General features: G+C 38.3%; 1 protein-coding gene across 2 annotated transcripts in view; it reads right to left on the bottom strand.

Moving 5' to 3' along the window:
• Positions 1 to 26,573, bottom strand: part of OXCT1 (3-oxoacid CoA-transferase 1) — a 143,206-nt gene that overhangs the window by 57,299 nt on the left and 59,334 nt on the right. For both annotated transcript variants that reach the window (XM_027101194.1, XM_027101195.1), the window contains exons 8-13: positions 14,489 to 14,596; positions 12,946 to 13,060; positions 10,075 to 10,169; positions 8,251 to 8,299; positions 2,616 to 2,688; positions 1,928 to 2,003 (exon numbers count right to left, since the gene is read on the bottom strand). In XM_027101194.1, coding sequence (XP_026956995.1) covers positions 1,928 to 2,003; positions 2,616 to 2,688; positions 8,251 to 8,299; positions 10,075 to 10,169; positions 12,946 to 13,060; positions 14,489 to 14,596 — 516 coding nt within the window. The remainder of the gene's footprint in view (positions 1 to 1,927; positions 2,004 to 2,615; positions 2,689 to 8,250; positions 8,300 to 10,074; positions 10,170 to 12,945; positions 13,061 to 14,488; positions 14,597 to 26,573) is intronic.

Genomic DNA, 26,573 nt, shown 5'->3' with positions numbered 1-26,573 from the left:
GACCCCTGAAATTATCTATTCTCAAATCTTCATTTTATAGATGAGGATGCTTTAACCCAAAGAGCTTAAGTGACATGTTCAAGGTCACACGTTGATTACTGGTAGAGTCAGGGCTAAAACCCAGGGCTTGCTTTTCTATCCTCCTTCTACTACCTCCTATAGCCTTTTTCTACAATTTGAAAAAAGAAATGCATTCTTTCTACACAAATAAACATTCCTATAAAGTATCAATCTGACTTACTATACAATGCTCAGGAGACCCTCTCTGATTTCTTTGAAGCCTCCAAAAGCTGCCAACTCTTATAGCTATGGCTGATTTAGGATGATGAACATTTTTTCGTTTTTTGCGGTACACGGGCCTCTCACCGTTGTGGCCTCTCCCATTGCGGAGCACGGCTCCAGACGCGCAGGCTCAGCAGCCATGGCTCACGAGCCCAGCCGCTCCGCAGCATGTGGGATCTTCCCAGACCAGGGCTCGAACCCGTGTCCCCTGCATTGGCAGGCGGATTCTTAACCACTGCGTCACCAGGGAAGTCCCTGATGATCATTCTTTAATACACGCAAACTCGGTTCTCAAACTTGGTTACATGTTGTAATCACCTAGGATTGCTTTTAAAATGCCCAATTCCCAGGCTATATCTCAGATTAATTAAATTGGGATCATTAAGGGGGGGCACCGAGGTATCACCATTTTTAAAAATTCCCAGGTGCTTCCAATATGCAACCACGTTTGAGAACCAGGTTATAATAACAATTGAAAGTTTAAAATAATGTTTTGGGAGATCATAGATCAAAAAAGCTAAACTAACATAATCTCTAACATTGTTATAAACTATATTAATCCACCTTCCTCAAAAAATGAGTAGAGAAAAATCTAAGAAATTTCAAAAAACAAAAAACTCTCATCATAGAACATCAGCCTCAGTTACTTAAATTCCTTCTAACTGATAATTCAGAGAAACACGCAGAAATCCTTAAACACACACATTAAAAGAGTAACCTGAGGGCTCCCCTGGTGGCGCAGTGGTTGAGAGTCCGCCTGCCGACGCAGGGGACGCGGGTTCGTGCCGCCGTCCGGGAAGATCCCACATGCCGCAGAGCGGCTAGGCCTGTGAGCCATGGCCACTGAGCCTGCGCGTCCGGAGCCTGTGCTCCGCAACGGGAGAGTTCACAACAGTGAGAGGCCTGCGTACCGCAAAAAAAAAAAAAAAAAAGAGTAACCTGAGCTACCAGCCAAAATGAGCTCATAATCATAGACACACATTCATTGTTGTTTCCATACACACATCAGGAAGCACCAATCAGGAATGTAAAGAACCACACTCATAAATCAACTGATTACAGTCCTTTTTCCAAAGCTAATTCCAAGAGGCTTCTTCCTTGATCTAAGTCATTAGTAAATGAAAACTGTTTGCATTTCACAAGCATGTTTAAACATCACAGGTTTTGTATTCCATAATAGAAGAAAATGTGATTGATTACTCATGGGGTCACGTGACTAATCAAGAGAGGATTTTAATCACTGTGAATAAGAAAATAATAGAATTAACATAAAATTAATGAACTTAATTGTACTTTCTAGTTATAAAAACTGAGTTATAATAAATATTTGTATTTCTTACTTTTATCAGAGTATAATTAACCCATTCTTTTTTACCTTCCTCAGTTTTCTATTCCTCCATGGAAAATTATGCTTTGACCCTGATATTACCTATTTTTAGTCCCAACTACACAGTAAACTGGCAAGGCTAAATATTTTCAGTATTTCCTTTATTAGAATTTGATTGAAATAAGAAATACATATCAAAATATTTATTTTTGTAACAATTATATCTGCACTCAAAGCAATTTGACAAGATTTTTCTTAATACTTCAAGAATAACTATTCTGACCCAGGCATAATTCAGAAGAAAACATGTCTACTTACCGGTATCATCCAGTTAGCCAGGTCACCATATTTGGAAACCTGCATGGCTCCTAGCATTGTTAGATTGACATGTCCCCTGAGAAAGATAAAGAAGAAATATAAAGCAAACTTCACAAGCTTTACGTCCCTTTTGCTTGAGATTGCCAGCCATGAAAATAATAATTCTAACCTCCCCCCCACCAAAGTACATTTGCTCTCCTCCACTCAACACCTGATTTCCAAATAGATTGGCTCAAGCTAATGTAGAGAAATAACCATTAAGAGTTCTTTTTAAAAAATTATAGCCTATACTGTCTCCAAAAACAAATTAAAAACAGGTGTACACAGTGAGTTTGTTTCCTTCAGTGAGGGAGAATATGGCTAGATTTGAAAGCAAACACTAGCTAGAAAATGAAAACACAGTTTGTAGAAAATGTTAGGATCCTCAGAGCCTTAAAAGTGTTTACTTCAGTTTAGTTGGCACAGATATATATTCCATTTTGAGGGTTCCTTTGATAATAGCGGGCTGGAAGTTCCAACTGCCAACATTCAATGTGAATAATTTCACATCTTGGTGCAGCCAAACAAGCCCATGATCATTTTCTGGCTGGGAGAGGTGTCTATGTTTCAGAGTCTTGCTAACAGACTCAGAGAATGACTCAGCTCATTAAACGTCATGTGAAACATGAGGGGCTCCGTTATTACATACCCTCTAATCATCGCAAATGATTCATCGCTGGAGAAATAAGAGGCTCCTGGAAGAACAGTAACTGTTTCCTTGCCTACACAGACACACACACACAAACACACACACACGGGAGAAAAAGAGGAAAGAAAAGGCTATTAGATTTCTAAGAGTGGAAGTCATGGTGGAGACAGAGGTCTATACCTTCTCTGTTTCCTACAGAACTAAGGGTCCCTTAACCAAAATGTGGCAGCAACAGGGGTATGGGAGATACAGTGGGAACTGTTCACCTATGAAGAAGAGCATCTTGTCACTAACATTGTTCACATTTGCCCTTGCATGGTGATAATAAAAAGCACCCCAACTTTTAATTTTATTATTGTTTTGAAATTCTCTACAGACAATGCACCCCTCTACTGCCTATTATTACATAAGCATCCCCGCCTCTCACCAGACTCAGTCCCTTCACAAGCCCCTGTTAAATGCTAATAGGAGTGAGGAGGAAAGGAGTTGCTGGGATGCACCTGTCAAAACCCATGCTACTGTAAGTCACTAGAGCAAGGATATTGTGGAACAGACATGAAGGAATACAACTTGAAGGGAGTGACACAGGAGATGCTCCTCAGATATTTCTTAAAATTCAATAAATAACCTAGAAAGAAAGGTCCCACCTAATTCCTTAACATCACTGGGACTGAATCTCTTCTTCCATCTCTCTCTCTCTCTGCTTCATTTTTCTTCCCTTGCTCCTATGTTTCTATTAAAACCAAAGAAGGTCCTCTTGGAAGGACCTCTCACAAAACTTACATCTCATAATAAAAGTCCAGAACTGGAAAAGTTCTTCCAGGTCATCCAGTCCCCACACAACCTATAATATCACCTGACTCAAACTTGAGCTGCTTTTTTCATGTGACCTGTCTGTGCAGGAGCTTTAGGAGCCTAGGAGAAGCTTCTGGTCTCAGTAGAAAAGTGCTCACGTGCCACTTTGCCAAAGGTAAGTCAACTGTCTGATAACACCTCATGCCATGGCCCCAGTGTGACAGGGCAGACAAAAAGAAGGGGAAGAAAAGCGATTCCAAGATTAGAACAGAGAGAAGCTCTTGGACACAACAGGACCAGACCGATCTGATCGTGCTCAGCTGTGCAACAACAGCTATAACCTCAACTTCTCAAGTCTTCCCTGAGAGCTAACTTCTCCACCAGTATCCTGCTCCATTTGAGCTCAACTGTAAAGCAAGGGTAAGACTATTTATATCATGCTGAATTATTTATTGGCCAAAAAAGTTTGATTCTAAACAAAGGAAACATTTTCACATCTTTTAAAGGACCACAAAGCTGAAAAGCTTTGGAAAATACTTTCTGGTGCGGTTAGTAGGGGCTGGCTTTTAGACAGCACATGATATTTGAAGAATTAAATGAAATGGTACATGTGAAGTCTTTAACTCTAGTACCTGGCATAGAGAAAGGACTCTGTAAACATTACTTTTATTATTGTCATTGCTATTATTCCTCACTGCAAACCTGCTTGTGGAAAAGACAGTGCCATCACCCCTTTAGGGATAAATGCTACAGGGGCAAGCAATTCACTTTTATGGTGGGGTTATACACCAGCCCGTGAATTCCAGGTTTCAGGACAAGTGTAATACAACTAAACCTTATCCTAACACAACTTTCACGTCCAGCAAATACAGTTCCTCACCAATCCTGTGAGGTGGAGAGGCAAGGAAGAACTTGCAGGCTGAAAATGCAGAGAAACACAAAATTCTCCATTCTTTGTTCTCTATGTGATAAATCACAATGACTTCCAAAAGGCCGTCTCAACCAGCTGGTAGTACATAGAAGGCATTATTTACCACTTTATAGGAAACTTTGAGATCAATGCAGAGAGCTTCAGCTCTCCCCATGTGATTTATGAAGGATGGCTTTATAAAAGAGCCCAGAAAAGAATTCTTATGAAACAAAGTTATTCTCAGGCCCCTGCTAACACATTCTGGCATCTTATAAATACATTCTTTGGAAGCAAAGTTAATTTTCATCATTTTTAATACCCAAAATCTAAACAAAAAAAGGTATGCTAAAGTTGAATCCATGCTTTTCAAATGCAACATCCAAATTTAGTCAAGAAACAATTATAATCAATAACACAATCAATATCTTAAAGAAAAGGGTCTTTCTTATTTGATTTTTCCTAATTGATTTCTGTCTCCTCCAAATTTGCTCTGTGTATGTCTCTATCCTCTAATGATATTCAGGCAATAGAGTCATTCAATTTCATAGTTTTGAGTCCTTTGGCTCATGATGTAACATGTCATTCACTCAATTATCAAGTAAATGTCTACTCTGTGCCTTGAAGAATGTTACACACAAAATGCAGATGCCCTAAACGAATGGTTCTCAAACTTTAACAGCCATCAGAATCACATGGAGGGCTTATAAAAATGCAGACTGCTGAGCTCAACTCCCTAGAGTCTGAGAATTTCCATCGCTAACAAGTCCCCAGTGATGGGGATGCTAATGCTGTGGCTCTGGGGACCACACTTTGAGAACCACTGCCCCAAGAAAAAGGAACATCATACCCAGCAAGAGAGATGAATATACACAAATAATTACAAGGCAAAATGTGGTATGCTTATGAGACACTAGATGTGTTGTGGGTTCGAAGGAGGAGCACTTCTGAGCCACAGAAGGATCTGGAGAGGACAAATGAACTGGGATTTCAAGGATAGGTATAATGCATTTCAATAGGACATTACCAATAAAGAGATGGGGATAAAAAAGGAAGGGATAGAACAAAACAAAAAATGAAAGGCACAGCAAGAGCAAAGTCATGGAGGAAGGAAAGCACGAGTCATGGTCAGAAAAGATCCAGCAGTTCAGTATGGGTGGACTCAGAAGACCTTGTAGGGCGTAGAGAAAGATAAATTTGAAAAGGTCAGTCACAACCATTAGATAGATCTTGAATGCCATACTATTTGAACTTTAATGTTCAGGCCTGTGATTCTTCAGATGTGGCACACAGACCTCTAGAGCAGGCACTACTGATGCTGGGAGCTGGATAAATGTTCTGGTTATTGTAGGACATTTAACAGCATCCCTGGCCTCTACCCACTAAACGCCAGTAACACTGGCAATCAAAACTATCTCCAGACATGGTCAAATGTCCCCAGGGGAGAGGAATCACCCCTCTTTCCCACAGAAAACCATTGCTCTAGAGGTACATGGCAGGAACCACGGATATTCAAAAGCTGTGAGATTAACACGGTGGTTCTTTCTAAGTAGTTTTAATCAAAAGGAAGTCATTTAAAACATTATTTTGATATTAAAGAAAATAATATTAAGAAATAGGAAAGAATGCAAAATGCACATTAATATGAAAGCTAACGTGAGATTTATTAGAAATTTCACAATTCCATTGGGATACTGCAAATCTTCCTGGGACCTTGGAAATGTTCTAAGCACTGCCTTATGCACCTCTGTAAAACTCAGGTTATCAGTGGATAGAGCTCAACGTGCAGAAAAGGCCAGGGGCCAGGAGCAGGAGACCCTGTGTTAGTCCAGTCCCTAGCAACGTGATCTTGAGAACATCACGTCACTTTTCTGGGCTTGATTTCCCAATCTGTACAACAAGTTTTCACTTGAGGTTCAAATGATTTAATATATTTGAAAAAAGTATGCTGTAAACTATGTAGTACTATACAAGTGGTCATTCATTGTTATATAACCATATGAAATTATTATTTAGAAAAAGGGATCCTTAGAAATAGCTGTATTATTATTTTAAAATTTTAATACACTGATTATGCCCAGAAACATAACTCTTTATATTCCTTCCAAGGGATTTCTATAGAAATCGTATCAAATTAACACAAACAATGGGCTGATCTTCCTGGTAATTTCCAAACTTGGGGAATTGCGGAACCACCAATTTATATTCTGGGTTCTCAAGTTCAAAGTATTTCCTCCCTAACTTAGTTCCAAAGTCAAAAGCATCATAAATTCCAAACAGGACTTTGATGAAAATGATAGGATATTATTAAACTATTCTGCAGCCTGGCTTCCCCAAAGCAATGAATTCTTGTTTTACAAAGTAGTTTACGATTATACGTGATATCTCAGAAGTTGACATCTAAAACTGGTGGCTTCATCAGGATAGAGCTAAAGCTCAGTGGAATCAGAAACGCCTGCTGTCCAATGATGTCACTGAAAAGATTAACTACTTTTCCAAAGAAAGTGGGTTTTATGAGCTCAAGCCTGATATTTGGAAAATGGAGTTATTCATTTTGCAAATAACTCACTAACATTAATTAATTAAACCAAGCAGCAAATATTTTCACAGATCAACGAGCTATTGCTAAAGGGTACAGTACAATTAAATTACAGCCTTGGTTAAATGTCATTGCTTTACCACAGTGGGCCTTTCAGAGTTGAGTCGTGTTAACTAACTCAACTATTCAACCAGAAGCTGTTTTACTTTCAAAAATCCTAAGCATCAAACATCAGTTCTACTTGGCAGCTGGCCTTTATGTTCAGCTCTTACTTCTCTTCTGAAATTTACACACACCTGTTTCTGAACATGAAGTAACAATAATACTTTTGCGGGGGTAGAGTGAACAGGAGTAGAAGAACAGTAAAGAAAAACATGCTAGAATATAAAAATTAGCTTCTTATGGACAGCCCCATTCTAAGGATAATCTTTAGCCCTAACATGGTGGCAGTGCTGCCTCAAGCATGGGCAAAAGGTCTGACCTGTTTTTCCTCCTCTAGGCTGCTGCTACATGTGACCCTATGTCCCAGTCAAATAAAAGGCTAATAATAAAAGGCAAAGCATATGAATGCAGGAATAAAGGAGAAGACAGGCTAGAGTCTCCAGTACAAAGAAACTCTGTATTTATTACTTACATCACTGGGTTGCACTGAGTGGCAGAGTACATCCTTAAGCACCCTTGAACCTTTGAAGGATGCTCTCCTAACTCTGATGTCGACTAGAGGACAGAAATTATCAACCACAACAAAAACCTCAGTGCACCAGATCTTGGTTTTGGCCACTACGGATCCACTCCCCACCTTCTCATCATGAGAAAGCAGACCTATTTCAACCTGGGATTGGCCAATGGGAGGCACAAGCAGGAGACCCAGCAGAAAAGACCTCCATTCTCACCCTCACCCAGGTTTCTGCAAGATGGTCGTGTTCCTCTACAAAGACCCTGCTTCCTGTTAGGTGGCCCTCTCCCACAGCTGCCCCTTAAGGCCTAGGAGTGATAAGGACTCCCTGTGGTGCTTCAGCATCCTTTCTGGTTTCCCTTAATCTTGTCTGCACCCTTGTAAACTGTCCCTTCCTTTAATTCTCCTCGTTACCCCACCTGAGAGTGCTCTCAGGACACTGACTGATTGACCCACCAAAGCTCCTACCATTATATGTAGCCCCTCCTGCAATTTCTCCTTTATCTTACTCTGCCCTAAATAGGGGAGACCTCTGACAGGCAATCCAGACCAAGAGGGCACTAGGAAGGCTTCTCTCTCGCTTCCTCCATGAAAAATACAGTGGCATACTCTCCAGGAAAAGACAAAGAAACAAGCCCAACTCTTTGCTATTACTTGGCAGAGAACTAAATTAATAGCAAAGGAGAAGGCTGGAAAAACATGTAATGAGTGAGTTTACCTGCATTGATTAGATCTGCATCAACTTCATTTTTTAATGGGTAAGGACCCTGTCAAATAAAGCACATGTTCAATTAGGAAAAGAAGCTTCTCACTGAATCACACACTAAAACTGAAATAGAAGTAACTTTGCTTAAAACCCTAGGAAATCATCAAAAGACTTGAGGTGAACCTTTTCAAAATAATCCCAGTGTTTTCGTGGCTCTGTTTTCCACGTTGATTTGTCTTTTCTATGCTAAAAACTGTGCTTGGGTAAGTGAAAAATATTTTCTTAAAACTACCAAAGTCTGAAAGAAATGTTAAGCTGTTGGAAACACAGGTCAATAAAAAAGTAATTATTTAGTACCTACTATGCAGCCGATGTTATTCAGAAATCCTCCTGGTAGTATATCAATGAATACAAACTAAATGGCTGCCTTATTTGGCTATAAGGGTCTGGAGAAGCAGTTTCAGCTTTTTGGTATGTAGCACCTAAAGGCTCGGATTTGGAGTTCTAACCTTATCTCTCAGTCCATCTAAGTTTTGATACCTTTATTTTCTTTTTGCCTGGTAATTCTCACTAAGTTTTTGATTTTTAATTTTCTATGTATTCTTATAAACCATCTCTAATTACCTGGAGTAGTTTCATAACATAACATTTATTAAACGAAAAGGGAGGAAATGGAAAAAGGGAAAAGAAAAGGTCTAAATTAGAGCCAAGAATGAGGAAATATTGGCTGTGAAATTTTAACATACTTTCAAAAAAAGGGACCAAAAATTTATTCTTTGAATAAATTGAAATGGCAACTAATGTTTTAGACCTGTGTAAATTTTTCTTTAAACAGTGACCATGGGTAATTCATATTGACTTATTTCCCTTGTCTTCAAAATGAGGGAATTGGTCACTCTAGATAATCTTTAAGGTACCTTAAAAATTTAAGTCTTTGACTGCAATATGAATCTGCTTTTATCCAGACTCACATCATTTTTGTGTTTCTGAAAGTGATCACAATTATTGCCTCAACCAGTATCAACTACACTCTCATGACCATTATTTATATTTTAAATACTGGATATACATGTTCCATATGTACAATTTGTACTGCATTAACAGTTAAGAGCTACTGAAAAACAATAAAAGATTAGGAATATTATAAATTGTCAGACTATAAGTAATCTCTGCCATAATTAATAAGCAAATAAAAAATGTTACCCAGGAAGCTTAAGTATTTCTTAATTTTATTATAATATTGAATAAAGAGAATGGCCAAATTCTATGAGAATATTGAGCCCATCTGGAAGGTTAATCTTGAGGAAGGGAAAATTCTACCCTTTTGAACAACTTGGCCTCAAAACGAGTATTACATGAGGAGAAGTTCTTGAATTAATCAACTGTCAAAAAATGTCCTGTCCTAAAGTAGAAATGTTACTCTTCAGTTTCTCATGCTGAGACTTACTGATTTTTATTTAATGTAGAATTGTTAATGACCTTCATTATCTTGTTCAATCACACAAAGGTTAAAAGTAACTACCTAAATAGGATGGTGTGAGATCTCTGAAGCAGATGCAATAGGGGAGATGGAAGCTCATACAGGGACAAAGGAGGAGCAGTCGGAAAGCTCATAGTCAGGAAACCACCATCTACTCCAAAAAACACAACACGACGTGCTCACAAGTACCACCATGTTATGGGAAAAGTTAAATATTTTATTATGAGGATAAAAAGAAAGAAAAACAAGATTGGGAACTTTAAGGTAACAACTCTCAGTTATAAGAAGATTTCACTATATAAAATACCTCATTCTCCATCAAGATTGAATAAATAAAACTTCAATTTCTATCTTACCAAACCCAGGACTCCATTTTCACTTTGCAGATGGACAGTCATACCGGGGCTGATAAAGTTACTGGCCAGAAGCGGTATTCCTATGCCCAAATTAGCTGGAAAAAAAGAGGTTAAGGTCCAGCATATAAAAGATAGATTATGTCATAAATCTTCTACATGAATAAATCTGAACATAGGCCTTCTTTAAAGGTACTTACTCTGAATGTAATCACTGAATACATTCTCCCACCACCCTCTAGGTATTATTTTGTAATTTTTTCAAAAAGAAAATCTCTTAATCACAGCCTTCCCCATAAAGATATCAAAGTAGTGGCTTCAGAAAACTAGCCAAGAGGTCATTTTTATTGTAAGACATAGTTAGCAAATTTGGACTGTATTATGATTTATTATGACTGATGTCTGATATAACATGGCCTGACCTTTGTTTAAAAGCATTTTTCACTATTCAAAACTGCAACTGAAAATAAAGATGATTAAAATATTCTAAAACGGGCTACCATTTTTGAATTTTAAAAAAAGTTTTATGACAACACCAAAATGTCTGCCTAAATTGTATAGATTCCTTTGGATCACTGTGATAACATCCATTGGTAACTGAACCTTCCTTAAGACATAAACAGGATGGTGGGGATGTTTAAGCTTCAGTGAACACATTTGAGACCATATAAAAACAAAAGCTGTGTTACAGCATCAAAGAGCTAACTGGTTGGGATTAGCAAACTATTATATATAGAATGGATAAACAACAAGGTCCTACCATATAGCACAGGGAACTATATTCAATATCCTGTGACAAACAATAATGAAAAAGAATCTGAAAAAGAATCTACGTATGCATAACTGAGTCACTTTGCTGTACAGCAGAAGTTAAACACAACATTGTAAATCAACTACACTTCAATAAAATTTTTTCTTATGAGGGTATTAAATCTTCTTCCTTAGGTGATCAAAGTTCTGACTTGTATGCAGTGGTGTGGATTCGACCTTGCCTCTCAATTCAAGCAGGCTGACCAGATCAGAAATACTAACACTGTCTGTGGGAATTCCCTGGTGGTCCAGTGGTTAGGACTCGGCACTTTCACTGCTGTGGGCCTGGGTTTGATCCCTGGTTGGGGAACTAAGATCCTGTAAGCTGTGCACTTTGGCCAAAAAAAAAAAACAAACAAAAACTGACGCTGTCTGGAATTGCTGTCCACTACCACTGCAAACCACAGACTTTGACAGAATTAGTGCAAAGAATGATGGCACTCTGATGAGATTCTAATAACAGTGAGTGCTTTGTGAATGAAGTCCAGAAAAGATAAAGCTTGTATATGCTGCCATATTATAGACTACAAAGGCTAGCAGGACAACTCAATGTGCCAGGTCACCTCTTGTGAATACAGTAAGTCTATGAAGCTATGATGATAGCTTCTTGGTTCACCTCTTACCAAATCACAATCTAGTGTAGACTTATTTGTACTTCATTTCTCACAGTGATGCATGGAACACACTGAGGTATTAATTCCATTATAATTATAAGCAGGCATTTTCAGGTAAGGGCAACCCAAATTACAAGTTTTATACCCCCCCTCTTTCATCATATGCTATAATTTTCTCAGTTCTTTAGTATTTTTTAGTAAGTCAAATACCAGGGAGAAAAAAGCCTATGTAATTTGGGTTGAAAAAGAGTAGGTGCTATGGAAAGACCATTTATATGAACTGACTTGCAAATATTTTTCATAGGCAATACAATGACAGTGAATAAAGGATACCTAGAATCCATTATATCTAAAAATCAGCGTTATCATAGAGTCAGTGTTAAAATATCAATGATAAACCAACTGACTGGACGTAAGAAGAAAACCCAGAGACTAGCTTTCACCTGTTCAGTTCACTTGGTTGACTCTATATCTTGCTGATACTGGAGGTGGAAGAGGAAGCACTATTATACTCTCTTCCCCTATGTGAATTCCCACCATAACCCAATGTATAAACTGAAAGATAAAGAAAAATGAAGTGGCGGAGGTAAAAAGTAAGTAAAAAAACAGTTCTCCTGTCAATATCAGTCTGAAAGAAGATTTTTATGGACTAGGGGAAGCTCAGAGAATGGAGACACATGTCATGTTTCTACTACTTCCTGTCCCAGGCCTTTAAGTATGGCTTTACTGGATTCACCATTCAACAAATATTTATCTTATCATACACTATTTGAATTTATACGTATTATTTGTATTATATAGTTCAACAGTTGATGTCTTGAAAATCAACAAAATGGTGAATAGACTCACTGTTATTTAAACACATTCAAAATCCAAACGCTAATTGCACTAAACCATTTTCACCTACCTCTTTTTTGACAAAGTATTCAATATATACAGCAGAATTTGAATCATTCATTGAATACCCTTACAAAACATCAGACATAAAAGGGTACATTCACAGAATCTTTGTCAGGGGAAACAAGAGGTTGTTAAGAAGTTGGACCTTACGTTTCAATGAGTATGTAAATGTCAGAACACAGAGAAAGTAAATAGCACTGGTTATAAGCAGTACTTCTGAGATTTGAAACCCTCACCTTGGGTAATCTCTTCTCCCAATTACCCTTAGCCACATGCCAAATTATACTGAAATTCCTTATATATTAGAGAACAGCTAAGGACATTTTCAGTCACCATTTTGTTTCAAGAAGGCAAAAGGATTATAATTCTAATTTCATTTATCTTGATACCTTTAGGTTAGATGCCACATCTGTAAAAATTGATCAATTGCTTTAGAAGTTACAATGGACTAGAAAGGAATCACTATGCAGGAGGCCTAGTAACCTGATGAATATGTAAAAAGTGAGGGCTACGTCTTTGCCCAGCCCAGGGGGCAAGGAATAAAGGATACCATACATGCCATCCTCAAATTCAAGAGCTGCCCGCTTGATGATACGTTCCCTTACATTATCTCCAGGTTTACCAGATGTGGTTTTTACATCTTCCTCTTTCCGGATTGATAAACGCTTTAAAATAAACAGAAATAAATTATTCATGGTTGAGGTATACTTTGTATTTTAACACTAATGAAATACAAAACTCTCTCCCATTACTACTATAAGGCAAATCTGCAATATAATGTAGAGAATTTTTAAATTTAAAAAGAATACTATGGATAAAATTTGATGACAGAAATAATTCTTTAAAATGTAAGTGAAAAGACTTCCCCGGTGGTCCAGTGGCTAAGACTGCGCTTCCAATGCTGGGGGCCTGGGTGCAATCCCTGGTCAGGGAACTAGATCCCACATGCTGCAACTAAGACCCACTGCAGCCAAATAAGTAAATTTAAAAAATAAACAAAACAAACAAATAAATTAATTAATTAAATAAAAAGTAAGTGAAAGAGGTCAGATGTTTGAAGAGGAAGATATAATTGTTCTGTCTCCTTGAAGCAAATAATTCCTCTGTTACTGTCACACTGAGTGCCACTACTGTTACTCTAAGGCTCCTGCAACTGAACTCTCCTCAGGTGCTCTGGGATGGAGCCAGAATAAAGAAAAGGAAATAGACCTTGGGACTTTATTTCTGCAGGGCTGTGAGAATGTGTTTACCAGGTATTGCTGCTGCCAACTGCCTATTTCCACATGCAGAGTCTAGACTGGTTTTGCTATAACTGAATCATAGAAATATCCAGAAACCAGCCAGAAAACTATTTCTGTTACTAAATCTCCTTGATACAGACTCTGGTTTCTGTTTGCAAATGTCCCATTTTTGATCCCTGGCCCCTGACATTAGTTTTAGATTGTAGAATGCCTTTCTGTTTGATGTCCGCGGGTAGAGGGTATCTCTGAATCCACGGTATCTCTTACTGCATGTCTATTCTGTTGCCGATCCCTAGACACTTCTGAATCTTGATATCAATTCTGGTCCAGCTGGTCTTCATGCTCTCAGTAGCCTTAGAGTACCTCCAATGCTCCCGGTACCCACTCCTTGCCATGATCTCATACCCACCAGCTGCCCAGAGCCCAACACTCATGGGAAGTGATGTTCTGTCTGGACTCTATAATGTGCAAAGACTTCAAGATAGATAGACAGTTCTGAACACTCAAACACTAAGAGTCCAGCAGGGGTAAAGCCACCAAAGACCTGATTATCCTCCTCTACCCATTAGGACAGCCAGCCAAAACTATGCATCATAAATTAGGACAGTTACAAAAGCCTAGAAGACACAGCCTAGAGAAGCATGTAATTTGATGATATACACAAGGAACTGTTGAACTGGACAATTACATAGACAATCATGTCCCCTCAAGATAGACACATGAGAAGCTCCTATTAAGATTCAGAGCAAGACTTCCTGTTCAGCTCTAATTCCTTATCATCTAGAATAGCCCCAGGGACACATCTCTGACAGTCAGATCCATTATTACTGACAGACAAGCTAAGTCAATTACCTCAATTCTTTTCTCATATTTTTCTCCCTTTATAAGGCGATGTACATAAATCTTAGGAATATGAATGTCTTCTGGGGCAAATGATCCAATATCCACAATTTCTTCAACCTAGGCAAAAAGAAAAAAAAATTTAATTATATAGTGAGAGCTTAAACTGAACATTTTTTATTAAAAAAAGATGAAGTATATGCATCCTTACAACCAACTTAGGCTGGATGTACAATGTAAGTATACATATACACACACACATGCATGCACAAATATACATATAAATCAGAGAGAGAGAAAGAATAAATACATATGCAAACATACAAACTTCTAGATCCACAAAAATAGAAGAAATTCAAATACATGTGGCTGAACATAAAATACAAAACATAAAGCTCTAAAACTTTGCTTAAAACAGCCTCAGTTACAAATTTGTCAAATGGTTTGTCAGTACAGCTGCTTGAACTTCCACAAATTGCAGCTCAACTGTGCAAAATCTGAAAGCACATCCCTTAAACCCAGATTTTCAAAATTAATGGGAAATTTATCATATCAAAGACAAAAATCTGTAACAACATCTGCTTGGTCAATTGCTTTTTAAATATAGATACAAATGCTGTGTGTAACCATTTTTATTTATTCCTGTAATTAGCTTCCTAGGATCGTGATAGAACTGCAATTGCTGAAATAATTTTACTTTAAGATTGATCATTAACTTCAATATGGAAATTTGAAAAAGGAATTATTAACTAATAACTGGAAATTCTAAAAATCAGAATTAAAGTTATTCACAGAGCAAAAGGGAATTTTATAGCAATACTGAATGCCCCAAGCTAGTCTGCTATTTTAGAATTCATTTTTAAAGAAGATAAATCATTTTTTTACATCAACATAAAAAAAACCACCTCAGAATAACAAGGATCAAGAAAAACTACAGTCAACATCGTTGAGATCAAAAAATTATATTTCTGGGGACTTCCCTGGTGGTCCAGTGGTTAAGAATCTGTTTTCCAGGGCTTCCCTGGTGGCGCAGTGGTTGAGAGTCCGCCTGCCGATGCAGGCGCCATGGGTTCGTGTCCCAGTCCGGGAAGATCCCACATGCCGCGGAGCGGCTGGGCCCGTGAGCCATGGCAGCTGAGCCTGCGTGTCTGGAGCCTGTGCTCCACAACGGGAGAGGCCACAACAGTGAGAGGCCCGCGTACCGCAAAAAAAAAAAAAGAATCTGCTTTCCAATGCAGGGGATGCAGGTTCAATCTCTATTCGGGGAACTAAGATCCCAACATGCCGTGGGGCAAGTAAGCCCATGTGCCATAACTACTGAGCCCATGCTCTGTGGAACCCACATGACACAACTAGAGAGAAGCCCATGTGCCGCAACTAAGACCCAATGCAGCCAAATTAATTAATTAAAAATACTTTTTTAAATTAAAAACAAAATTATCTTTCTGGTGCCAAGAAAAATATCGTCTTGAAGACTGAGAGTGCTCAGCTTAATAGATGTCATACCCAAAGCAAAGAACTATCTGCAAACGAACTGACTTGTACAAGGAGAGTTGTATTATACTGTCTCCTTAAACTAGTAACTGAACTCTCCAGAAGTTTTTGAGGTTAAGCACCCCCTTCCTTTCTGCTATTCTACCATGTATGCCCACACCACACTCCCTCCATAATGAAAGAATAACAGGGATTAACAAGAGTCATTTTCATTATTGTGCACTACTTCTAAATAGCTGAAGAAGAATAAGACATAATGGATAAAAGCTATCTTCTCTGATAAACAGAAGGATCTTAACAAAACTAAAACAGAAACTCCGAAGAGTCGTCAATAAACGTGTGGGCATCCAAGTTGAAATAGTGGGTAGAGATGTCCATCTATACTCATATGAGAATGAGTCAGAAGGCAAGGGGACTCCCCATCACTGTACTCCATATCTTCTCCTCCAAACTTCTCTATGCGCTGATATATCAAGAGCATAGCCTTCACTTTCTTACTTATTCATCAGGTTACTAGGCCTCCTGCCTATTGATTCTTTTCTAGCCCAATGCATCCAAGGTGGTGACCAGGTAAACAGGAGGTGGACACAGGAAATGCAGAGCAGCTAAGCACTACTTCTACCTCTTCAACTAGTTGGAAATTTCAGCCATTAGGGTTCATTCACATCTTTACACTTATTCGATTCAAGCCTTCAAAGAAGTTCTTGACTTTAAAAATTTATCCTGAGGATATATGTGAAGAATGACTATTCATGAAAATATTGGCCACGGCATTTGTTAAAATAACAATGAGTTGGAAACAACCTGAAGGATCAACAATAGAATAATGGTAAAATATATATGGTGCATCCACAGGATAAATCAGTATTATGGCTCTCATAGTATTTAATGACATCTCATAACATAACGCTTCATAAAAATGCAAGATTCTATATAAATATTTACAGATATGCTCTTTAGCTCAATTATTTCTATATCTACAAAAAATTAAGAGGAAAAACACATAGGAAATTAATACTGAAATGTTAATCATTTTTATCCCTAGGTGACAGTGCCAAGCTATTTTTGTTTAATTTTACTTTTATAATCAAGAGGTGAAAAACCTATAAAATTTTTTTAAAAGCTGAAATAGACATTAAGTAGATAGTTTCCAAAACTAGGAAATACAAAAGTGGAGGATGTGATAAATTGCTTAGTTAGCCACGTACCAAAAGGACATGTTAAAAAGAAAATAGAGACTTAAGAAAAACTGTGATTTCTAAACTCTAAAAGCACTTACAACATTATGAAATAAGTTATGGAAACACTTCTAGTTTACATTTTTGAAGATAATGCAAATTATTCTCCATACCTAATGCTATTTCAAAAGTTCAGGCCCTCCTGTCTCTTGCTTGAATTATTGCATCAGCTTCCTAATTGGTCTCCCTACATCTACCCTTCTTCAGCAGGAGCGAGAAACATATCGGAAAAGAAAAAAAAGTAACCCTTTTCACTTAAACCAAAACTGTTGATAGTAACCAATAGCGATTTTCTTCTGGTTCCACCAAAGAAAGTTTTGACAAAAACCACCAAATTAAGACCAAGTTTCTTTACCAAGGGCAATTACATCATGACTTTCACAACAAATGGAGTGGAAGAATGTGTCCTGCTAAAACAACTCTGATGAAAAGTAAGAATCTGGTTAAACATAATCAGTTTCAGGCTTTGTCATCCTAATATGAATGATTTTCATATTGTCAAAAATGCATGGGCAGTATTTGTCAACACAATATCAACACTCAACAGTATTGAAAATTTCTATACAAAAATCAAAGCTTTCTCAGAGCTGGTTAGCAGAGTTAATTGCAGAGGAAGAAAATATTTGAAGTACAAACCAAAAGAAGAAAACATATGTTTTCAGACAATCTGTGAAAAAATTTTACAAAAAATAAAATAAAAAAATTAAAAAAAAAACTGAAGAGGCAGAACTACCTTAATGCTAGCTATTGAAGAAATTGAAGGCTTCTATACTGGTTTTGGGTGATCTTGAGAAATAACAGTGAGAAAGAGTCAATGTAGTGGGGGAGAGGGGGGATCTGGTGAGATCAGGCAGTAACATGAGAGTCAAAGGAAATCTGAAAAGAAAAAGATGAATAGAACAAGTTCGTTAAGGAAGAAGTAAAAATAAAAGCTCACAAGAGCACTCACTAAGCATGGCAGAAATGTACCTCCTGAAATCAGAAGTGGGTAAGATAGAGAATAAAGAACAAAGAAAAAGCCTCAGTGCAAAGCACTGGGCATGTTTAAGTGTCCTTGGACAAGGTCAAGATGTAGGAGAGGTGGTAGCTAAGAGCAACCCAGGCTTCTCCCTGGCACGATGCATAGTCCTTATGCAGCACCATCTGGTACGTCCAGAAATCCAGACACTTGAGGCTTCTCTAACTAGTACTTGTCTTTGGTTATTAGCAGGAAAATAGAGGCTAGGAAATGTTAATTATTATTGATTTGAACTTTGTTTTAAAAGGTTGCTTTCTCTACCCTGCACCCTTCCTACTTTATAATTCTGAAAAGTTGTACTTTAAAGTTCGGAGAAGGATAAGAATTCATCCTCAGGTGACAAGTGTTTTTGTTTTTACTTGGCGAACATTATATCTCAGGTAAGGTAACAGAGGAGCAGCAAGGCAATAACCTTCTTATTTTTTTATTTTATTTTACTGACAACCTCAGTCAGGTATAGCCACAAAAATGGGCCCAGCCCTGAAGGTTGTTAGTGGAAAGAGCTGCACACCTGCAAACCTCGCTGTGTAATACAAAGTGAGGCCTGTGGTGCGAGGAAGGGGAGGAATCACACTGTAGATACTTTTCCTGAGTCATTTTAATCTTCAAAAAGCCTTAGGATGAATATTCTTCTTTTGTCCAGAAATTTTCAAAGCAGACAATAACAGCAATAATGGCTAGAATCTTATAACACTAGGTAATCCCAAATTAGCAAAAAAAAAAAAAAAGCCTTGGAAGACTAGAAAAATGGAAGAGGGAAGCAATGAGCAATAAAGAAAAAGTTACAAGCTAGATGCAGAGGTGCTCTGGATACTAATTTAACCTAGAAAAATGGGGAAGAGAAAGAGGAAATGTGGAGCAAAAGGGGGGGTCAGCATGCAGGGCATCCCTCCCAAAATATCCAAAGGAGCAAGAAGGTGTACATCTTCTTAAGCTTCATGCTAAGGGGTAATTTGACTATAGTACAAAAATATAGGAGAAAATGGCATGAAAGCTAAAAAGGCCTGGGTCAAATACATAGGGTCTTAGATGTCCGTATAGAAAAGCACAAAGACTGAAAAGATTAGTGGCTATTAATGAATTTTCAACCTTATAAACGATTGTAACTACAATTGCATAGTCATTGAAACCTTGCAGATTGGATCTCATGCTAATGGACATTCTTCAATGTCCAGTGAAAATAAGCTGACAAAAGAACAAGCTATGTCAAGAAAATAGGCACATGCCTGGGAAGCCACTGACCTAGGATGAGATGTGGTAAAATATATTTAAAGTGACTTTAAAAGGAGAAAGAATATCACACTAATGGCCATATAATCAGAGTGCTCACCAAACTGAAGATGTAGATGGCTTATCTTTAACAGAAATGACAAAACTAACTCAGAAACAAGATAGTGATGTAAGATGGTGATATCATGGGAGATGCCAATTATTTGAACATCTTCTGTTCATCATATTCTGCTGATAAATTCTATATTGCCTTCTGACAAGTTCTAGTTTTCAGAATGAAACAGTGAGAGAAACCATGATTCAGGACTTCTAACCAATAAGGATAAACTGCTTGGTAAAGTAGAAATGATGGAAACCCTGAGGGAAAGTAACAATGTAAAACTGGAATTTGTAATAGACCAGGAACTGAATCCCGGGCATACATAGAAATGTATCCTGTTCTTTGAAGGAAAGCAGATTTCGAAAAGTTGAGAGAAAAAAATAAGGATCAGGATCAAGGGGTCAGAAACTCTAAATGACAGATGGATTCACGAGGGATGTGAGGCTCTCAAAACCCCCATTCTGACAGTATGAAAACGGATCAGCTTGACGATGAGAGAATGGTATATACAGAAAGAATATAACAACATGGATAGCCATGTGTTTCCTCATATTTTAAAAGGGCTATCTACAAAACAGAAACAGACTCACAGACATAGAGAACAGACTTCTGGTTGCCAAGAGAGGGGGAGAGGGAGAGGGATGGACTGGGAGTTTGGGGTTAGTACTATAGATGCAAACTATTACATTTAGATGCAAACTATTACAACAAGGTCCTACTGTAAAGCACACGGAACTAGATCCAATCCCCTGGGATAAACCATAATGGAAAAAGAATATAAAAAAAGAATGTATAAATGTGTATAACTGAGTCACTTTGCTGTACAGCAGAAATCAGCACAACATTGTAAATCAACTATACCTCAATTAAAAAAAAAAGAGCTCATACAAAAGAGAGACACACATGACCTAGGACAAATGGACGTCACGTGAAACTTTAACAAGTAGGTCAAAGGGTACAAAACTGTAATGAGATCAGTCCTGTGCAAATACTGAAGATGATGAAAGAATGGTTTCTGGGGTGATTTTGTTGTTGTTGCTGATGGGGAGTTCAGACATGGTCATCATGACTGCTAGAGAGAGAGGACAGAATAAAGCACAGCAGTTCAATTCCCTTTTACTCCTGACTTCATCATCAGGGAGAAGAAAAGGACAGAAATAATACGGCTAAGGAAGAACTGAATTCCAAGAAGAGATACCTAGATTCTCCAAATTAATTCTAGGCTGTACCCACAAAAATTATATCCCTGGATTCTTAAAGAGCCTGAAAATATGGCCACAGAATTACAGTCAAGTAAAAAATGGTACAGATGTCAGCAGATGGAGAGAGGGAAATACACAAATATACTCCTTTTCAAACTGGGGCTTGATTCACACCAGTGTCTTAAAATGGATTATTGGGACTTCGCTGGCGGTCCAGTGGTTAAGACTCTGCACTTCCACTGCAGGGGGCACGGGTCTGATCCCTGGTTGGGGAACTAAGGTCCCACATGCCGTGCGGCGCAGTCACCGCCCCCCGCCAAAAAGGATTATTGAACAAATGGCCTATAAGGTCATAAGCAGAGAAAAGAATACTGCTAGACACCAATACAAGTCTTTCCCCACACCAAACCCTGACAAATGAACTTCATTAACTTGCAGATCTAGCTAGTTCATTGGTGGGCCAAGAGAAAAGCACAGGGTAAGATTTCACAAAGCACCTGACCAACTCCCTCAAGTTAGAGTTTTATAGACATACTGGGAAAATGTGACTTGGTTTCATTCACTTTAAATCAACAAATATTAATTAAGCACCTACTAGATACAACAGAGAAGAAAACAGGGAACCCATTCTGATGTACAGATAGGTAGATAACAGAAGAACCACAGAAGTACTTGATGGCTTGACAAAGTCTTAGAGGTCTCTGATGCTGAGGTTTTTAACTTTGGGGGAAACATGTACTTCTTTTTTTTTTTTTTTTTTTTTTTTGGTGGTGGGGGCCCTTTTTTTTTTTTTGTCTCACCAGTTGCAGAGCACAGGCTCCGGGCGCGCAGGCTCAGCAGCCATGGCTCACGGGCCCAGCCGCTCCGCGGCATGTGGGATCTTCCCGGACCGGGGCACGAACCTGCGTCCCCTGCATTGGCAGGCGGACTCAACCACTGCGCCACCAGGGAAGCCCACATGTACTTCTTTAAGAATCTGATGAAAGCTACAATATCTCCTCACACAAAAATGTTTCCTGACCTGTAAAGTCCCTCTTAAGATGACAGGGGATTTGTCCATAACCATGGCCCATTTCTACCCTCTGGCCTCAGGGAGACCCCAGACTAGAAAAGAACCCCTGTGCTAGTGCTTTGATGTCTTTGGTCCTATCCTGTTCAATGTCTTTATCAAGGCCTTAAATGAAGACAGGGAACACATCCTGAGTTCATTATGGTTAAGGGGCAAGGGTCTGGGTGCAACAGGCAATTCTGAACAGATATATTCCCATCTGTGTCAGAGAAGACAATCTCAGGCTCATGACCTCCAAGTATTTAGCAAAAGTTTGGGTAAAAAAACAATGATTTAGGAGCCCAACCACTCTTTTAATGCTCCAAGAAGAGTATGCTCTTAGAGAAAACCTGTATCTTTATACCATAGTTATAAAGAGCTCTTTCTTGCAATTAAAACAGTGCCTAAGATAAAATTCTGTCTAGTTTTAATAGCAAGAATAGTTGTACTTCACTTAATCATTAGTTTCCTTTAAATTATATGTACTATGGTGGGAGGGAGGGATAAATTAGGAGTTTGGGATTAACATATACACACTACTATATATAAAATAGATAACCAACAAGGACCTACTGTATAGCACAGGGAACTCTACTCAGTATACTGTAGTTACCTACATGGGAAAAGAATCTGAAAAAGAATGGATATATGTATATGTACAACTGAATCACTTTGGTATACATCTTAAACTAACACAACACTGTAAATCAACTATACTCCAATATAAAATAAAAATTAAATTAAAAAATTATATGTACTATCAACTATATAAATTTTTAAAATTTATTTATTTTATTTATTTCTTTTTGGCTGTGTTGGGTCTTTTGCTGGCGCGTGGGCTTCCTCTAGTTGCGGAGAGCGGGGGCTACTCTTCATTGCGGTGTGTGGGATTCTCACTGCAGTGGCTTCTCTTGTTGCAGAGCACAGACCCTAGGTGTGCGGGCTTCAGTAGTTGTGGCGCATGGGCATAGCTGCTCCATGGCATGTGGGATCTTCCTGGACCAGGGCTCAAACCCATGTCCCCTGCACCGGCAGGTGGATTCTTAACCACTGTGCCACCAGGGAAGACCCTAAATGAGTAATTTTTATTTGACATCTTTTGTTTGCCATTACAGTATAATTTTTCATCTAGCCCTAGCTCCATTTTAAAGCCCAACCATTGCTTTTCTTTCTTCGTAGAGCCCTACTTTTTTTAAAAAATTAATTTATTTATTTGTTTGTTGTTTTCTGGGGGGGGGGGCTGTGTTGGGCCCTTGTTCTGTGTGCGGACATTTGCTAGTTGCAGCGAGTGGTGTGCGGGCTTCTCATTGGCATGGCTTCTCCTGCTGCAGAGCACGGGCTCTAGAGTGCAGGCTTAGTAGCTGTGGCGCACGGGCTTAGCTGCTCCATGGCAATGTGGGAATCTTCCCGGACCAGGGATCAAACCCATGTCCCCTGCATTGGCAGGCAGATTCTCACCCACTGCGCCACCAGGGAAGCCCCCTACTTTTAATTGATGTTATCTTGTATATTTTCTGTGTCTTATAAGCTACTTTACATCGTCTCTGGAATAAAATGTATAAAAATTAAACAGTACACTTATCAAATTGGATTATGACACAAGGCCAGAAAGAATAGTTGATATAATGAAGATAGAAAATGGCCTCTACTGATTAGGAAAATAAAATGAGCCAATTAAGTGAATGAAATTAAGCACGGATCAAAGTTAATATTGTAAAATAATACCTGGCCTAGTAACATTTTCTAGGAAATAAAAGGGTTTAGTTAACCACCAGCAAAAAAACCATAATGTGACAGAGATACCCAGAGAACAACAAAAGACTCTTCCTTTCTCCACTTGTCCAACCTCAGAGTTGATGATAATCACCTTCCACCTCATGTTCCTCATTACAAAACAAAAGCAGTTCTTCCTCCCTACAATGTCTCATTTAAAAACATGGGATGAGAAGGAAAATGGATGAAGCAGTTTGAACTCATTAGAAGAAAAGCTTTACCTAAAATAACCTAATTTACTAAAACTGTGCCTAGCAGCAAAATAGGACATACGGATTTAAAAAAAGTATTACTCACTTCACGGATTATCCCAATAGTTTATGTAGAATGGAAGAAGTGTTTTTAAACAAATTCAAAAGCAGTTAATGGTATTATTTTCATTTCCACTGACACTAATACGACATGTAGTCTAGTCCATGATGGCATTCTGTCTTCTCACTTTTTATTTAACCAAAAAATGCCAACCTTCACTAAGTATGTGATTTAATAACATGCAGGCAGTATTATAAATATCCAATTTTATTTGTCCTATCTTTTTCTAAAAGAAAATCTTATTAAGACTGTAGCAAATCCAAAGAAGTAATTAAAATGAGTACATCTACCCAAAGGAATTAAAATACTTCTAACGCATTCATTCAAAGCACCAGCCTTATCTATAATAGTAAGAAAAAAATTACACCATTAACACATAATCCAAGAAAAACAGCAAGACAAGATATAATTAATAGAATTAACTAGGAACATTTTTTAATGAAGAGAGTTATGGAGAAACAAGGAGAGAAAAACGTTTGTGTTGGGTTTTACAGTCACAGAAAAACTGCCTATTAGAGATGCTAAAACTTTAAAAGGTTAGTTTCTAAGACTGTTTCCTTCAGTTGGGGGCTGTTAATCATCCTTGGAGCTTTTTATAATTCAAGAACACAGTACTTAACACACAAACTGCAAAGAAGACTTGGGTTAAACTCTAACATTTCCAGAACACAGATAATAGTTGCTTAACCCAGCAGGGACTGTGACTCGAATTCAGTTTGTGAATGGCTCAATTCCTAAATTTAAAATCGTTTAGCATGTGCCACTTTGAATAAGAGTTTTATTTGTCATTTAATCTTCTAAATGTTCTCAGTATGTTTTCATTTCTAGGAAGCAGTAAGCAAAGTTGAATCCTATTTATTTCATTAAGAAAATTAAAATGCCATGTTCGTTTTCCCTGATTTAGTGTAATAAAGTAGTCATAAGATGCAAAAATAAATAAACATCAAAACAAAATACTTTCTTTCCTCTCTCTGTAGTTCAATTTCTAAAACTAGACCTTTAAGTCCTAAAGACATTCAAACATATTCATCACATTCTCAACTGTGATTTTAGCATTAAGATCAAATGACTCTTCCCTTAGGACAACTGGCAGAGACACACAATCAGTTTTACAGTTGGCATCACTTGTTTTGATACCGAGCAGGACCTGTGGGGCTCCTGGGCGCAAAAGTCTTTCAGTGTTCCCCATTTCTTGGTTACAGGAAATAGGTTTCAGCCTCCAGGACCTTCCCTGCATTCCAAAAGGCAGGTTCAAACAGTTGACAATTAGGGAAGGGAGGGGATGCAGAGACAAGGGAGGAACAGTCAAGAGAGACAATAATGCAGCCTTGGGGCGGGGTCCTGGTTCCCCATCAAGGGATATCCATAACAGTATTTTTGAGCTGTTTGGCAGATACTAAAACCCCCACTAAAGGGGAGAAATTAATGATATGCTGCTCACAAGCATGTAGACCCCAGACCAGTTGGAACCAGAAGGTTGAGAATGCTGAATCCCACTTACCTCACCACCAACCAATCAGAAGAATGTCCACAAGCTGATCATGCCCTCTTTGAACCATTACTACAAAACTTCTCAATACCCCCCCAGCTGGGGACACATGGTTTGAGGACATCAGCCCACTGTGGCCCCCTTTGCCTGGCAAAGCAATAAAGCTATTCATTTCTACTTTACCCAAAACTCTGTCTCCAAAAGTTAATTTGGTGTCGGGTACAGAGGCCTGATTTGGCTTCAGTTTTCAGTTTTTTCCAACAAATTGAATTTCAGCCTCTAGTCATCACTAGGAAACCAGTCCTAACTCTAAAGTTATCATTCACAGCAATCACTGAAACCTACAGTGGATAAAGCTGATCAAGGTCCCGAATCTAAAATGTCTTCTGAGAATACGTAGCTCATCCCCAAAACTCAACGCCATATTTGAAAAGTTAGGAATGACAATTAAAAGAAGCATGCTGGGGATCGAACCCACGACCTTGGCATCATTAGCACCACACTCTAACCAACTGAGCTAACATGCTATGCAGCCCAATATCAAAAAAACAAACAACCCAATCCAAAACTGGGCAGAAGACCTAAGTAGACATTTCTCCAAAGAAGATATACAGATTGCCAACAAACACATGAAAGGATGCTCAACATCACTAATCATTAGAGAAATGCATATCAAAACTACAATGAGGTATCACCTCACACCAGTCAGAATGGCCATCATCAAAAAGTTTACAAATAATAAATGCTGGAAAGGGTGTGGAGAAAAGGGAATCCTCCAGCACTGTTGGTGGGAATGTAAATTGAAACAGCCACTATGGAGAACAGTATGGAGGTCCCTTAAAAAACTAAAACTAGAACTACCATACAACCCAGCAATCCCACTACTGGGCATATACCCTGAGAAAACCATAATTCAAAAAGAGACATGGACCACAATGTTCATTGCAGCTCTATTTACAGTAGTCAGGACATGGAAGCAACCTAAGTGTCCATCGACAGACGAATGGATAAAAAAGATGTGGCACATATATACAATGGAATATTACTCAACCATAAAAAGAAATGAAATTGAGTTATTTGCAGTTAGGTGGATGGACCTAGAGTCTGTCATACAGAGTGAAGTAAGTCAGAAAGAGAAAAACAAATACCGTATGCTAACACATATATATGGAATCTAAAAAAAAAAAAATTGT

Source organism: Aethalodelphis obliquidens, unplaced genomic scaffold (assembly GCF_003676395.1).
Source record: "Aethalodelphis obliquidens isolate GAN/ISIS:26980383/991018 unplaced genomic scaffold, ASM367639v1 scaffold4, whole genome shotgun sequence".
NCBI lineage: Eukaryota > Metazoa > Chordata > Mammalia > Artiodactyla > Delphinidae > Aethalodelphis > Aethalodelphis obliquidens.
The sequence above is the reverse complement of the archived record's forward strand: the minus strand, read 5'-3'. Positions and strand labels throughout refer to the sequence as shown.